The sequence below is a fragment of the Bubalus bubalis genome, chromosome 11 (assembly GCF_019923935.1).
Source record: "Bubalus bubalis isolate 160015118507 breed Murrah chromosome 11, NDDB_SH_1, whole genome shotgun sequence".
Lineage (NCBI taxonomy): Eukaryota > Metazoa > Chordata > Mammalia > Artiodactyla > Bovidae > Bubalus > Bubalus bubalis.
The window spans coordinates 93,459,884-93,476,008 of NC_059167.1; the positions used below are offsets into that span (position 1 = coordinate 93,459,884).

General features: G+C 38.9%; 1 protein-coding gene across 1 annotated transcript in view; it reads left to right on the forward strand.

Annotated features, from left to right (window-relative positions):
* Positions 1 to 212: 212 nt before the first annotated feature.
* AP3B1 (adaptor related protein complex 3 subunit beta 1) overlaps positions 213 to 16,125 on the forward strand; it is a 237,333-nt gene continuing 221,420 nt past the window's right edge. The window contains exon 1 of the mRNA XM_006068949.4: positions 213 to 522. Coding sequence (XP_006069011.1) covers positions 395 to 522 — 128 coding nt within the window. The 5' untranslated portion in view covers positions 213 to 394. The remainder of the gene's footprint in view (positions 523 to 16,125) is intronic.

A 16,125-nucleotide genomic window follows, 5' to 3' on the forward strand; every position in this document is an offset into this window, starting at 1 on the left:
GTGGGTATCTGTCTCCCCCCCGCAAAAAACAAACAAACAAACAAACAAACAAACAAAAAAAACCAAAACACCTCTAAAAAGAGCTTAGTCTCTAGCACGCTGATGGCCTGCCTAGCGCAGACGCTGGGTTCCAGCCGCTCGGCTACCTCAAAAGCCAGGAGGCGGGAACTCCAGTCCGGCCCCGGAATGGCCGAGGGGTGGGCTCTGGCCGCCCGCACACTGGGCATGCGCAGAGGGTGGCCCGCCGGGTCGGCTGTGGGAGCGGTGACGAGTCCGGAAGCGCCTGCGCGCGCCCCTCTGCACGAGAACTAGTTTTGTTTCCAGTCGCTGGGACCGGAGCCCGTCAGAGAGAACCCCGGGCAGGACCAGCTCGACACCCGGCAACCCCGCAGCGATGTCCAGCAACAGCTTCGCTTACAATGAGCAGTCGGGAGGAGGGGAGGCGACGGAGCTGGGGCAGGAGGCGACCTCAACCATTTCCCCCTCCGGCGCCTTCGGCCTCTTTAGCAGCGATATGAAGAAGTGAGGAGAAAGGTTTGGGGTGTGGGGACGGGACTGAGGGGCTGGGGCTCCCGGGACAGGGGCAGGGTCGCCCTGAGACCGTCCGGGAGCGCAGCGGGCGTTTCCTGTCGCGGTATCACTTGGGAGTCGTGGGAGTTGGGAGTTTGGGTTGAGTGTGTGGAGGGGAATCTCTAGGAGTTTTCAGACTTTAGTGAAAAAGAACCATTGGGACCGCTTAGGTGCCACCCCCGAAGACCCCGATTGAGTTGGTCTGGGGCCCAGGAGTCTGAATTTTGAGCAAACACTTCAAGCTAGTTTAAAGTTTGCTTGATGACACCTGGAGAAATTCTCTCACTAGGGTGGAAGGATTCACGTTCGGGGAGCTGAGAGGGAAAGTTAGATTGTGTCTTATGGAAAACTGTTCTGTGACCCTTGAGTGTAGAAGCAAGGAGTTGCTTTAGGCGCTTTATAAATGAACGAGGTGGTTTATTCAGACACCAGTGTTCTCGGAAAATGTCTTTTGCATTTCAGACCAAAAAAGAAAAAACAAAACCCCCCACCAAAAGTAAAAGACAACCCCCAACCCAAAAAATAAAGCTCAGAAACACAGTAAGAAGCGTATGAGGAGAATATTTAGAGTGTGGGCAAGTGGTACAATTTTGCAAATAGTGTGGATTTAAAACATGAACACTAAACAAAGTATATTTTTAAGTTATTATGAATATTTTAAGTACCACCGAAAAAGGGAAAGAAAACACCCCACTCATTGATTTTTTTTTTTTTGTGGTGGGGGAGAGGGAGTGATTTTAAACTTACAGAATTCTGGTAACTTTGCATTTTTTTGTAATCATTTTTACATTTTTTCTTATTTTTGATCTCTCAGTACTCACTGAATATAATAGGCTGACACTAGATTTATGCTGAACTTAAGGTAAAGTAGCTATGCTGGTGGCTTTGTGGCGTCAGACAGATAAATTAAAATTTTATTTAATTAAATAATTTATTTGATTAAAATTTAATTAAAAATTTATTTTAAATTTTTATTTTAAAAGGCATTCTGGAAATTGCTAGTAGTTGAAGTTGAGATTACCTTTTGACTGTATTAAGCCAACTGAAATCTGTGTGGAGTGTGTGGAATAGAGTTTTTTGTTTATTTCCTTATTCTCAGGTTAGCAAAGTTTTAAGTAACGTAACTTCAATAATTTTTCATTTTTCCTTCTATGCATTTAGATGATGGATTATTCCAAAAAGAAGCTTGTTGCAGTTCTGTTGTTCTATTAGCAGATATTTCAACTGTTAAATTAATGTTTAAGTCTGTAGAGTCTGTTTTGCATGTGATATGCTTACAATTGATTTACTTTTATGGATTGTGAACTTCTAAGATGTTTTCCTCTTAGAGCCTTTCATTTCCTATTTTGTCAGATTTGGGTCTGATTTTGAAAAAAATGTGTGGCTTTGACTGTGACCAGTGAGTGTTACTGAGGTGACTGAGCATGTTGGAGTTGAAATAAAAATAGCTGACTTTGAGTACTTGTGCACACTACTTTACATTGATTATCTCATTCGGTCCTCCTGACAACTGTCTGGCTGAGTGAGTGTGACTTATGGGAAACTATTCTGTGACTTTCAGGTGCCACAGAGGATACAGAGCAACCCAAAGATACTTCTTTGATTTTACTTTGCAGATGAGAAAATTGGAGCACAAGTGGTTAATTTGCCTAAGATAATAGAACTAGAACACTGCCCTGCCTGAGTTTGAACTCAGACAATCTCATCTCAGAGCCCATTCTCTTGACCCTTTGGATGTGTTACTTGATGAAGTTTATTGTACCCTGATCTTCCCTTGTATTGCAGTTGGTAAAGAATCTGCCTGCAATGCAGGAGGCCTGAGTTTGTTTCCTGGGCGGGGGAAGATCCCCGGAGAAGGAAATAATTGTACCTTATTAGAGAATGCATACAAATAATTAAAAGTTTAAAACTTAAGTAGTCATAGACAGTGTATGACCTTGAGGCTTTCAGGAATTAGAAACATTTTGGCCATTGAATTGCAGACTAGTGGGGCTGTACAGAAATAGGGACCTGTGTTCTGGAAGTGGTCACTTAACCTCTCTTGAGCTTACATTCTCTCATTTATAAAAATGTGGTATTTCTTGCCTTTTAAAAAAACCCAAATGACAAAATTTATGTAAAAAACTTCAGGCTTATCCTGATCCTGTACTCTGATTTTTTTTTATCAAAGTATAATTGACATTGACATGTTAATTTCAGGTATACACCATAATGTTTAGTAGGTTTTTTTATATATTGAGAAATTATCACCACAGCAAGTCTGGTTAACATCTGTCACGATACTTAACAGTGTTTTGTTTTTTTTTTTCCCCCGCCTCCAATGAGAGGCTTTAAAGATTCACTTTTAGCAATTTTCAAATATGCAATACGTATACAAATACAAAAAAATACAAATATGCAATTAACTGTAGTTTTTTTTCCCACCTCCAATGAGGACTTTAAGATTCACTTTTAGCAGTTTTCAAATATGCAATACAAATACAAAAAAACACAAATATGCAATTAACTGTAGTTACCATGCTGTACATTATATCCCCGACTTATTTTTTTATAGCTGGAACTTTGTGCCTTGGACTTTCTTCACCCATTTCTCCCACAACCTCTGGTCTCATTTTTGATGATTTACTTTGAATGCTTTTGAGTTTGCAATAAAGTTGCAAGAATAATACAGAGAACTACTCTTGATGCAGGCTCAGTTTTTAAAAAATTACTACATTGCTTTATTTCTCTTTCTCTATCTACACAGACATACACACATTCGTATTATTATCTCTTCTGACCCATTGGAGAATAGGTTGTATACACCATGTCCCTTTATCCTCGTACCTTAGCATGTATTTTTTAAGAACAAGGATATTCTCATTCACAACTGCAGCACTGTTATGGTTAGGAAGTTTATCATTAGTACAATTTACAGTCTATAATCCTGTGTTGTCATTTGTCCCAATAAATACTTTAATTTTTTTAGCATTTTTTTTTTCTCTAGCATTTTTTTTTCTCTGTCCCGGGTGGGACAGAGTTGAAAGGAGAAGGGAGGATCTCCCAAGAGGCAATCCTTTGTCCTCTGGGGTAAATGAACTTGACCTAGTGCACATGGAGACCAAAAGCCTCTGATTTTTAATTTCCATAAAAATGTTAGAGAGAGAAGTGTGTATATATATATATATATATATATTTCTTTAAATTTTTGAGTCTTTGATATGTCTATACAATCAGTTCTTGTATCTCTTTAATCTCCTTTAATCTGGAATAGTTACTTAGCCTTTGTCTTTCACTGCCTTGATATTTTTGAAGAACACAAGTCAATTACTTTATAGCATGTTAATCAGTTTGCCTTTGCTGGTGTTTGCTCATGTTTTGATTCTTGTTAAATATCCCAGGCTGCAATACTACCTTCTTAGGCTTTTGTGTCAGGAGGCGTAGGGTGCCCATCTTTATGATGTTAATTTTCCCAGTTATAGGGTTTTTTTCTAGTTACCTATGGGGGGATCTGAGAAGGCAATGGCATCCCACTCCAGTACTCTTGCCTGGAAAATCCCATGGATGGAGGAGCCTGGTGAGCTGCAGTCCATGGGGTCGCTAAGAGTCGGACAGACTGAGCGACTTCACTTTGACTTTTCACTTTCATGCATTGGAGAAGGAAATGGCAACCCACTACAGTGTTCTTGCCTGGAGAATCTCAGGGACGGGGGAGCCTGGTGGGCTGCTGTCTATGGGGTCGCACAGAGTCGGACACGACTGAGGTGACTTAGCAGCAGCATGAGGGGACACTTTGAGATCATACAGGTGTTCTGCTCATCATTAGATTCACCATTCCCTGTACTTAGCCACCATGTATGAATCTCCTGAACCAGTCTTGACCTCAGTGTCTGCAGTGGTGATGTTTTTACTGGAGGATAATCGCTTCACACTTTTGAGGTGGTCTCTGCCACACATCAGCACGATTCAGTCATACTTATATGTGTGTATTCCCTCCCTCTGGAGCCTCCCCCGCCCCCCAACCCCAGTTCTATCCCTCTAGGTCATCACAGAGCACCAGGCTGGGCTCCCTGTGTTATATAGCAGCTTCCTGACAGTTAACCTGTTTTACACATGATAGTATATATACATATGTCAATGCTACTTTCTCAATTTCTCTTAGCCTCTCTTTCCCGCAGTGTCCAGAAGTCTGTTCTCTACCTCTGTGTTTCCATGTCTTCTCTGTAAATACGTTCGCTGTTTTCCTAGATTCCATATATATGTGTTGAAAGAAAACTGAAGGTGTTAGTCGCTCAGTCATATCCGACTCTTTGCAACCCCGTGGACTGTAGTCTGCCAGGCTCCTCTATCCATGGGATTCTCCAGGTAAGAATACTGGAGTGGGTTGCCATTCCTTTCTCCAGGGGATCTTCCTGATGCAGGGATTGAACCCGGGTCTCCTGCATTGCAGGCAGATTCTTTACTGACTGAGCCACTAGGTGTTAATACATGATGTTTGTTTTTGTCTTTTTGACTTATTTCATTCAGTATAACAGATTCTAGGTTTATCCGCCACTACAACTGACTCAAATTTGTTTCTTTTTATGGCTGAATAATATTCCTATATATATAAAAATATAATACACACACACACACACACAACTTCTGTATTGGCATCTAGGTTGCTTCCATGTCCTGGCTGTGATAAACAGTGCTGCAGTGAACACGGGGGTGCGTGTGCCTTTTAGAACTGTGGTTTTCTCAGGGTGTATGCCCACTAGTGGAATTGCTGGGCCATATGCTGGTTTAATTCCTAGTTTGTTAAGGAGTCCATACTGTTCTCCATATTGGCTGTACCAGTTTACATTCCCGCCAGCAGTGAAGTAGAGTCCCCTTTTCTCCACATTTTCTCCAGCATTTATTATTTGTAGTTTTCTTTTTTATGATGGCTGTTCTGATTGGTGTGAGGTGTTTTCTTTTGTCTTAAACGCTTATTTTAACCAGTTTGGCTGTGTGTGTATAATTTAAAATAGTAATTATTAATAATTTGTTTTTGGATTAAGCATTTAATTAGAAATTAATTTCTAGAAACAGACAATACTAATTAGTTTTTCTTAACAATGGTAAAACTACTAAATTTCTGAATCTCTCTTTTTTTTTTGAGAACTTCACAGTGTATTAGAAAGAGTATTGGACCTAGAGTGAAAAGACCTGGGTTTAAGTTGATGTTTTCTGCTTATAGTAATGTTTCTTTGTTCTAGTTGCCTGATCTCTTCAGACTTCAGTGCCTTTATTTCTAGGGAGGGTATGATAATACTTGCCTATTTTGTGAGTTTTTCACAAGATGGTATAGTTGAAATGACTTTTGAACTAGAATAGTAACTAACACTATTTGGAAAAGTTCTTGAAAGCTTCACTGAGGTGGTAATATATTAGGTCATAAAGCCTGAGAAGATTTTTGCCAGTTGGAGAATAGGGGGAGTTCTTCAGGCAAAGTATATAGAAACCAGGAGAGTTGCAAAAGAAAATTCATGTTTAGATGAAATATAGATTCAAGCATCAGCATTTAGAATTGTGGGTAGTAATTAAAGTATGGGAATGGATGAAATCGCCCAGGGAGAACTTTTCTTTTTAGGAGAAGAGGCAGTTTAGACAAAATGTAGGGAGCATCAACATTTAAGGTGTGAATGAATGAACAACTAGGGAAGGAGACAGTGCTCAGAGGGCTAGGAAACCAGAGGAAAGTTTAAAAAAAAAAAAAAAAAAAGGCAAGCTGAGAGGAGCAAGGAAGTGGTTAACTATGTTAGGAGTTGCTGAAAGAAGGCAGATGGAATGAAGGCTGAAAAGTGGCCATTGGATTTAACAATTAAAAGGTAACCAAGGTAGCGTTTTTTCAGTCCTTGCTGAAATTGATGGTCTTTTCATTTGTTAGATTTGCAGAGCTGATGTAGCCCCAAAGGACTGCATGCTTTTCTGTTGTCTTACTGTATCGTGCAGTGCGATGTAATAAATATGTCAGTGTTCTTGCATTGCAAATGATAAAGCCTAGCTTACTTTTTTAACTTAAGTTTTATTTATTGTCAGCTTTATATTGTCCATGAAAATTACATTACATTTAACTCTTTAACCTTTAATATCAGTGTTTCTCAGTGGAGGCCGCTAGGAATTTTACATGGGTCCCTGGTACATTATGTGTACATTAGTGTGTACATTATGGTAGGGTACAGTCCAAAGGGTCGCAAAGAGCTGGATATGGCTGAGTGACCGGGCACACAACAGCCAACACATCTAGCTCTATCCACACTGCCTTTTCTCACTTTCAAGGGGCATATAGAAACGTATCTGAATGAGAGTAACCTTTTTATAGGGATGTTTGTTTTTGTATTCCAGTTTGTTGAGATATAATTGATACACAGCACTGTGTGAGTTTAAGGTATACAACATAATGATTTGACTTACATACATCATGAAATTATTACCACAGTAAATTTAATGAACATCCATCATCTCATATAAATGTAACATTAAAGAAATAGAAAATAATTTTTTCCCTTGTGATGAGAACTCTTAGGATTTACTTAACAATTTTCACTTATAAAGTATAGCAGTGTTAGTTATATTATCGTGTTGTATAGTACATTCCCAGTTGTGAGATAAAGTACTTAAAACTGGAGATCTGTACCTTTTGACTGTCCTTATCCAATTTCCCCACTCCCCAGTCTCCCTACTTCTGGTAACCACAAATCTGATCTCTCTTCTGTAAGTTTGTATGTTTGTTTTTGGTGAGTAATTGACCTGTCACATACTACGTTAGTTCTTGGTACACAGCACAGTGGTTCAATATTTCCATACATTTCCAAATGATCACTATGATAAGTCTAGCTGGTATCTCTTGCCATGCAAAGATACTTCATATTTATTGACTGTATTCTCCAGACTGTACATTTCATTACCCGTGACTCATTTATTTTGTAACTGAATTTTGTACACCAATTCCCTCTTCCCCCCAAACCATCTGTTTGTTCTTTGTATCTGTGATTCTATTTCTGTTTAGTTATGTTTGTTCATTTGTTTTTCTCGATTCCATGTATATCTTTCCCTGTCTGACTTGTTGCCCTTAGCATAATACCCTTTGGTCATTACATGTTGTAGAAAATGGCAAGATTTCATTCTTTTTTATGGGTGAGTAATATCCCACTGTGTTTTGTGTGTTGTCTGTGTATGTATATATACACACACCATGTATTCTTTGGCCATTCATCTATCAGTGGACACTTAGATTGCTTTCATATCTTGGCTATTTAAATAATGCTTCAGTGAAGTTATGGTGCATACATCTTTTCAAATTACTGTTTTTGTTTTCTTTGAATAAATACCCAGGAGTGGAATTGCTAAATCATATGATAGCTGCTTTTGATTTTTTGAGGAACCTGCGTACCCTATGGCTGTGGCATTCTGCAGTTCCGTCAATGGTGTACAGTAGTCCCTTTTTTTCCCACATCTTTGCCGTTTTTTATTGAGTTGTGTGGTTTTCCTGATACTGACTTGTATGCGCTGTTTATATATTTTGGACATTAATCCCTTGTCACTAATATCATTTGCAGATATTTTCTCCCATTCCATAGGTTGTCTCTTTCTTTTGTTGATCGTTTCCTTTGCTGTGCAAACACTTTACTTAGATCCACTTATTTATTTTTGCTTTTATCTCTTTTGTCTTAGGAGACAGGTCCAAAAAAAAAGTTATGATTTATGTCATTATTCCGCCTTTGTCTTTTTCTAGACGTTTTAGGGTTTCAGGTCTTACATGTAGGTCTTCAATCCATTTTGAGTTTATTTTTATATATGCTGTGAGGTAATGTTCTAACCTCAACTTGTACATGTAGCTTGTCGAAGAGACTGTCTTTTCTACGTTGTACCTTAAACTCTTGGTTGGTGTCGGCCAGTAGGTGGGGGGACCAGGCCCAGGGGGTCCTGGAGCTGGTGCCAGACTGCTGGTGAGTGGGCATGTCCTACCAGCTGGCCGTAGGGCCTTGTTTGTCCCAGGTCTGGTACCCCAGCTCTGGTGGATGAGGCGGGGCCCAGGACTAGTGCTGGCCTGCTGGCAGGTGGGGAGGGTGGGAGAGACGAGCTGCTGGACCCAGGGCTCTTGGTCACACATTGGTGGGTGGGCTGCATCCTGAGCCTTCTGGTAGACAGGGCGGGTCCTGGGGTAGCTGAGGGCTCGGGCCCGTTGGTGGGCAGGACTGGGTCCCCCCAGCTACTCTTTGGTCTAGAGTGTTCCAGGACTGGTGCCTGTGGGCTGGTGGGTGGGCCGGGTCCTGACACTAGTAAACTAGAAGAGAGTTCCTAAATGACCCTTGCCAGGCACAGTATCCCTGTGAAATGAACTCCCCCAAGTGGCTGCCACCAGCGTCTGCGTCTCTAGGATACTTCCCAGTTACCTCTTGCCTCTTTGGGAGTCTTTCCAAGATCAGCAAGTTGGTCTGACCTAGGTTCCTCGCAGAATACTGCTTCTGCCTTGGAGCCTGGAGCATGTGAGATTTTGTATATATGCTACTAAGAGTGGTGTGTGTGCGCGGCACGCGTGCATAGTCATGTCCGATTCCCAACTGTTTGTGACCCCATGAACTGTAGCCCACCAGGCTCCTCCAGCCATGGGATTTTCCAGGCAAAAATACTGGAGTGGGTTGCCATTTCCTTCTCCAGGGGATGTTCCAGACCCAGGGATCAAACTCCCATCTCCCACATTGCAGGCAGACTCTTGACCGTCTGAGCCACCAATGAATCCCTTAATTAGGTAGTGTAGTGTATGTGAAGATGCCTAGCAAAGTGTTTGGCTCTCAATTTTGCATAATAAATATTTTAGATCTTTTACTTAATGACTGATCATTGAATGATTCAGATTCTTCTAATATTTACTGTCTCTTTAGCCAGTGTAGTTAAAAAATAAACACAACCAGATTCTGTGGCCCTTATACAGAAGGAAAAACTTAACCTGCGGTCCCTATTAATGTATTATTGCATTACCATGAAGGCCCCAAACAGCCATTTTCTTTATGTCATTGCTTGAGGTTTTGTTGTGGTTAGGATTAATTGACTTAGAATTGTCATGTAGGTGGGTGTTGAAAGAATTTTATAATCAAGATTTTGAAGTCTATAACATTCTTCAAATAGCGTTTTTATTTGCAAATGTGGGGTTATACCATAAGTATAATTAATTCTTATGTGTTTTTAGCAGATAAGATTTTTATCTTACCTTTAAGAAATATATTTGGTGAGATAAGGCTAATGTGAACTAATACGAATAGTACAAATATATAGTGTTAAATTGTGTAGTAATTCTCAAGTTTTCAGTGTGATATAACTAACAAAAAATGACTTATTTATAAGCCTTTTTTTTCCCCCCGTGAATGAATAGTGCATTTTAATGTGAACTTGGCCCACTGAGTTGTTTTTTTTTTAACTTTTTATTTTGTATTAGGGTATAGTCGATTAACAGGGCTTCCCTGATAGCTCCGTTGGTAAAGAATCCACTTACAATGCAGGAGATCCCAGTTCAATTCCTGGGTTGGGAAGATATGCTGGAGCAGAGATAGGTTACCTACTCCAGTATTCTTGGGCTTCCCTCATGGCTCAGCTGGTAAAGACTCTGCCCGCAATGCGGGAGACCTGGGTTCGATCCCTGGGTTGGGAAGATCCCCTGGAGAAGGGAAAGGCTACCCACTCCAATATTCAGGCCTGGAGAATTCCATAGTCCATGGAGTCACAAAGAGTTGGACACACTGAGCCACTTTCACTTCCATAGCAGATTAACAAACAATGTTGTGATAATTTCAGGTGACCAGCAAAGGGACTCAGCCCTACATACACCTGTGTCTGTAAGCCTTTATTTTTGTAAACAGTGATTTACTGAAGAAAATGGACATGCTGGAATTTTGAAATGTCAAACACATTTTAGTTTGAGATGCTGAAAATGCTGGAGCTCTGAGTTGTTAGCATATTATGAAGAGGCACAGGCTCTTCATTGTGGATTCCTTTCTCTTGTGTTTAGGAATTCGGTGCTGCTTGTACGAAAATATACTCCATTAATGATTTCCGTGGCATATGTTTGTCCTTGTCATCATCTTCGATTTCTGAAGATTTAATCCCTTTGAGTTCTGATAATGCCAGTTTTGATAACTGCTCATCTTGTTAATTCTGCTTAGCTTGTTGGAATTTATGGCCACTTAGTCTAGTTATGGTGATGTTAACAGCGTAGTTGCCATGCTGTATATGTAAATTGGGCCCTAATGTTTTTATTTACAAGGAACATATGAAATATAAGGCAGTTTCAGTGCTTTATTTTATTTTGGCCGCACTGCGTGGCTCGTGGGATAATAGTTCCTTGCCCAGGGATTGAATCCTGGCCGCGACAGTGAGAGCACTGAGTCCTAACTACTGGGCCACTAGGGAACTCCCAATTTCAGAGTTTTTATTGCTCTTTTACGAAGTAAATGTCGTTTGATTCAAGATGGCTGTTAACAAAAGAAGAAGCTATATAATGATATCTGCAGTTCATTTCTAGGTAGGTGAATTAGTTTTTGTCTTCATGTAAGTAAGACTTAATTCTACAAAGGGCTAACTATTCAAGTTAAGGATTGTCACTTTTAGTGGTGCAGTAGGGTTCCTATAATTTAATTCTTGAAATGTTCTTCAAATCAAATAAGATTTTACCACATTGAACAAAAAAAGTGAGGAAATACTGAGAGTCCTGCTTTGCAATAGGTTATAACAGTGTTCTATTTTATTTGCTTAGCTTGCATTTCTTCTTGGAGGAGATTCAATTCTGACTTTTACAGTCTGTCTTAAATACTCAACCAAGAAAATATAGATATAGAATATGTTACTTTAAGATCACTGATTTTGTGAAATCCAAGGAGAAAATCTAGAATATTTAAAATCAAGCCTTACTATTAAATCCCAGGACGTGAGATATTATTTCTAAAAATATTTAGAATTTGAGGTAACATTGCTAGAACTGAATGAGTAAAACTGAAAAGCTTAGACAGATGGTGGGTTGAAATGTTCTTTTTTTACTGCAGAAAAGTTACAAACGCTCATGGAATGATAAATGTTTTATAGTGAAATAATTTGACAGTATTGCAATTGTGAATATAAATGAACTACCGACAAAAACAAATTGCCTGCAGTCCAAATTCAAAATTTAAAGTGAAGAGCCCAAAGTAGAATAATCAAGAAGGAAATGATTTTCCTATATTTCACATTATTATGAATAACATTCTTTGGTTTATGTACTTAGGGAAGACTTATTTAACATGTCAGCTGGAAAGAGTTCATAGATCTACAAAAGTGAACAATTTATAGTCAATGTCTGCTTATTGATGGGCTGATTACTTGTATTGCTGATAGGGACTGACCTAATTAGAAGGCCAGTGTCTTTAATCTGGCAGCTGAGTGAGGTGGCATGCCAGCTGGATAAGCAAGAGGCTTATGAATAAGGCTGGTCCCAAGATGAAGGGTTGGCAGAGCTTTACTCTAGGAACAGGTTACTTAAAATTTCTTAAAGCATAGGTTAAGGATGTAGTCATAAAGAATGAGGGGGAAATTTAGTACTATGGGGGCGGGAAGGTAGGGGGAAGAGTAGAAGGTTGGGGGCCAGATTGGGTAGGGCCTTGTAAGGACTTTGGATTTTACTCTTGAGTGTGAAGAGAAGCCATTGGAAGGTTTTGAGCAGAATGGGCATTTAGAAGTCAGTCATTATTAAGTGCCTATTGTGTGCCAGATGTATTTCTTTTTTCAAAGAGGTTATGGTCTGTAGGATACTTGAGACCTTTTTTTTTTTCATTTCTAGTGTTTCTTTCTATAACCTAAAAAATATAGAAGTAACTTAACGGATTTAACAAATATGAGTGCCTTCTTATGCTTGGTACTCTTCTTAATGCTGGGGATTAATCAGTCAGTGGGCAAAATGCCTGCTTTCATGGAGTATATTCCAATCTGAAGAAGATAAGCAAGAAAATAAGTCAGTATATGGTCCGTCATTTGATAACAGGGAGCTCTATAGAGAAAAATAAGGCAGGGAAAGAGGATAGAGAATTAAGATGGAGGTTGGGTTGAGTTTGAAATAGCAGGGTAAAGAAAAGATGCTTGTAAATACCTGAAGTAGGTGAGGGAGTGACTTGCAGATGTCTGGGGAGAAAGAAGTCTTCAGTCAGAGGAATTGTGTGTGCTCAGGCTCTGAGGCAGAAGAATTTCTGACCTGGGAGCGTAGCAAAGAGGCCAGTATGTCTGCACAGAGTGAATGAAGGAAGAGGGGGAGTAGTAGATGAGATCAGAGAGATAAGGACCAGATTGTGTAGGGCTTTTTGTACATCCTTGTAAGGACTTGGATTTTACTCTGTGTGAGAAGGAAGCCATTGGAGGGTTTTGAACTGAAGAGTGAGATGACCCAACTTATGTTTTTAATATATCGCTTTGTCTCCTGAACTAGGAATAGACTGCAGATCTGAGGCAGAGACCAGCAAGGACACCCTATGGTAATCCAGGCAAGAGAAGGTGATGCCTCAGTCCGATCGGTGGTAGTGGGGAGCAGTGATTGGATTGTGGATATATTTTGAAAGTAGATCCGGTGAAATTTGCTGATGGTTTGGATGGTGATGTGTGAGAGAAAAAGATATCAAGGATGGACACAAGTTTTTTGCCTAAATAGCTGGAAATTTGGGATTAGTATCATCTGAAATGAAGAAGACTGTGAATAGAGGAACTTTTTAAAGAGGGGAGATGTTCAGGAGCTTGAGCACGTTAAGTGTGAGACACCTATTAGGCATCCAAGTGGAGACACTAAATAGACGGTTGGATACATGAGTCAAGCTTAGGGAAGACTTAGGCTAGAGACAGAAGTTTGGCAGCCATAAGATGATAGAAATGCTGTGGTCAGTTAAAAGTAAATTAGAGACTTCCCTGGCAGTCTGGTGGTTAAGACTTCACCTTCCAGTGCTGGGGGTGCAAGCGCGATCCCTGGTCAGGGAGTTACGATCCCACATGGCTGGTGGCCAAAAAACCAAAACATAAGACAGCAATAATAGTGTAACAAATTCAATAAAAACTTTTAAAATGGTCCACATTAAAAAAAAAAATCTCAAAAAATAGTAAAGTTAAAAATAGTTCTTACATTTTCTGCCTGTCTGACAGTATCAACAGTTACAAAATAACAGATTGGATTTCCCAAGGTGATTGGACCCTTGAACATTTCTTTAAAAACAAAATGTAGTTAAGTTTCTGGAAGTCGGAGATAGGTTTTGTTTACACACACAGATACACACACACACACACACACACACAGCCATCTTTCTTGGTACCTTATATAGTACTTAACAAATGATTTTGGATAATAGTGATTACAAATGATTCCCCCCCCCTTTTTTTTTTTAGCATTTTTGGTATTTTAAAACTTTGCATTAATATGGTAAAAATTACAAAAATGTTCAGTATTTCAATATCATGTGTTTTATATTTTAAAAATTTAAAAATACATGTGGAAATAAATTAATCTTTTGAAAATTACAATAGTTTTTTCCAACAGAATGCAGAATTTAAAATAAACATGTAAAGCTCAGTGATTTGCATTTTCAGATTTTTTTCTCCTGTCATAGGAAATTGTAGGACTTTTTTCTGTTTCTAGGCCTACATGGCCTTCATCAGGAAACTTGCCAGGGCTGTGTGACTTTTTTAAAAAATTGTGATTAAAAAATATATAACATAAAATTTACCGTCTTAACCATTTTTATGTATATAGTCCATTAGTGTTAAGTGTACTCACGTTGTTGTTCAACAGATTCCAGAACTGTTTCGTTTTGAGAAGAGTGCCAAGTGATTTTTTCAAAACTGAATTTTTTACTGAGATTTTCAAGTGCTTCAGGGACAAAGCTTATCTAAGGTAGAGATTGCATACTGGTTTCCTCAATTCCCTAAACAGAAGGCTAATCCAAACCCATCAGATGGAAAACTTGCCTTCTGTGGCCTTGGAAAGTTGATTTTTTTCTTTTTAAGGATTTAAAAATTAATCTAGCTTTGAGTTGGCATATCTTATGAGCATAGTAGAAAACGTATATTTATTTTACTGTAGTTTATGAATTTCTTGGAGGAAAATCTAATACTAATACTCATACTTGATGCACACACTGACTCTTTGGCATGTCTGTGTTTATGCCCATCTGCTCCTGTGGCACCATGCCCATTGTTACTGTGGCATGCCAGTATCACTGGGGCATGTGAGCCAACAAAGATGAATTGTTTGGATGGAATACACTATTCTGTAATACTAATTAATTTTGAGCTGATGAATCTACATGAGATAATGTTAACCAAATATAGTCAAAGTAATGTCAGTGAAAATAAAATTTATTTTGACTTAGACAGAAGTGTATCACAGATGCTTTAGACTACTACTGAGAATAGTTAGAATTAGTGTTTATTATGGCTCCAGTGATCAGTTTTCTTTTCACAAAATTTTGAATTTAAGAGAAAAAAATGCAACAGTTTTCTTGTGGTTGATTATAAAAGTTAGGGAAGTATTGTGGCACCATAGGTTATGGATTTTATACTTATTCTATAATTCTTGAAATGTTTTCTTAGTATACTCAACTTTAGAAATTCATAGCAATGTGGTAAATGGGAAGAATGTTGGATTTCAAAACAAGACGAGTTTAATTCTTTGCTCTGCTGTTCCCTAATTCTGTGGTGGTATACTTGAAAATTATGTTTAGAATTTCTTACACGTGTAATTTTTAACTTGCACATTATCCTTATATTCTCTGAGCTTCAGTTTCCTTATTAATTAAATAGTGAATAACTCCACATGTTTCCTAGAGACTCTGTGATACTAAAATAAATAAATAAATAATGTTTTAAGTTCTAGAAAACAATACTGCTTTCAGATAAGTTAATTATATGTAATCAATGTAAGGCATGTTAGTAATAGAGAAGATGTATCACTTCCCCTGTACCCCCCTGAGATAATCACAATGAAAAAGTTCTTGTGTATCCTTCTAGAAAAAAAATGTGTAAACCAAATGATTATATATATGTATCAGATCAGATCAGTCGCTCAGTCATGTCTGACTCTTTGCGACCCCATGAAACACAGCACACCAGGCCTCCCTGCCCATCACCAACTGCCCGAGTTCACCCAAACTCATGTCCATTGAGTCGGTGATGCCATCCAACCATCTCATCCTCTGTCGTCCCCTTCTCCTCCTGCCTTCAATCTTTCCCAGCATCAGGGTCTTCTCCAGTGAGTCAGTTCTTTGCATCAGGTGGCCAAAGTATTGGAGTTTCAGTTTCTGCATCAGTCCTTCCAATTAGAAATATAAATTTACTTCTAAGTGCTGCTTTTGCTGTATATCATGAGTTGTGAGATGTTGTAATTTTGTTGGTCAGTTCAAAATATTTTCTAATATCCCTGATGATTTTTTCTTTGACCCATAGGTTATTTAAACTGTGTTGCTTATCTTTCCAAACATCTGAGCATTTTCTAGTTTTTTTTTTTTCTTTTATGGATTTTTAGTTAGATTCCATGTACCCTAAGTGATTTTAGAT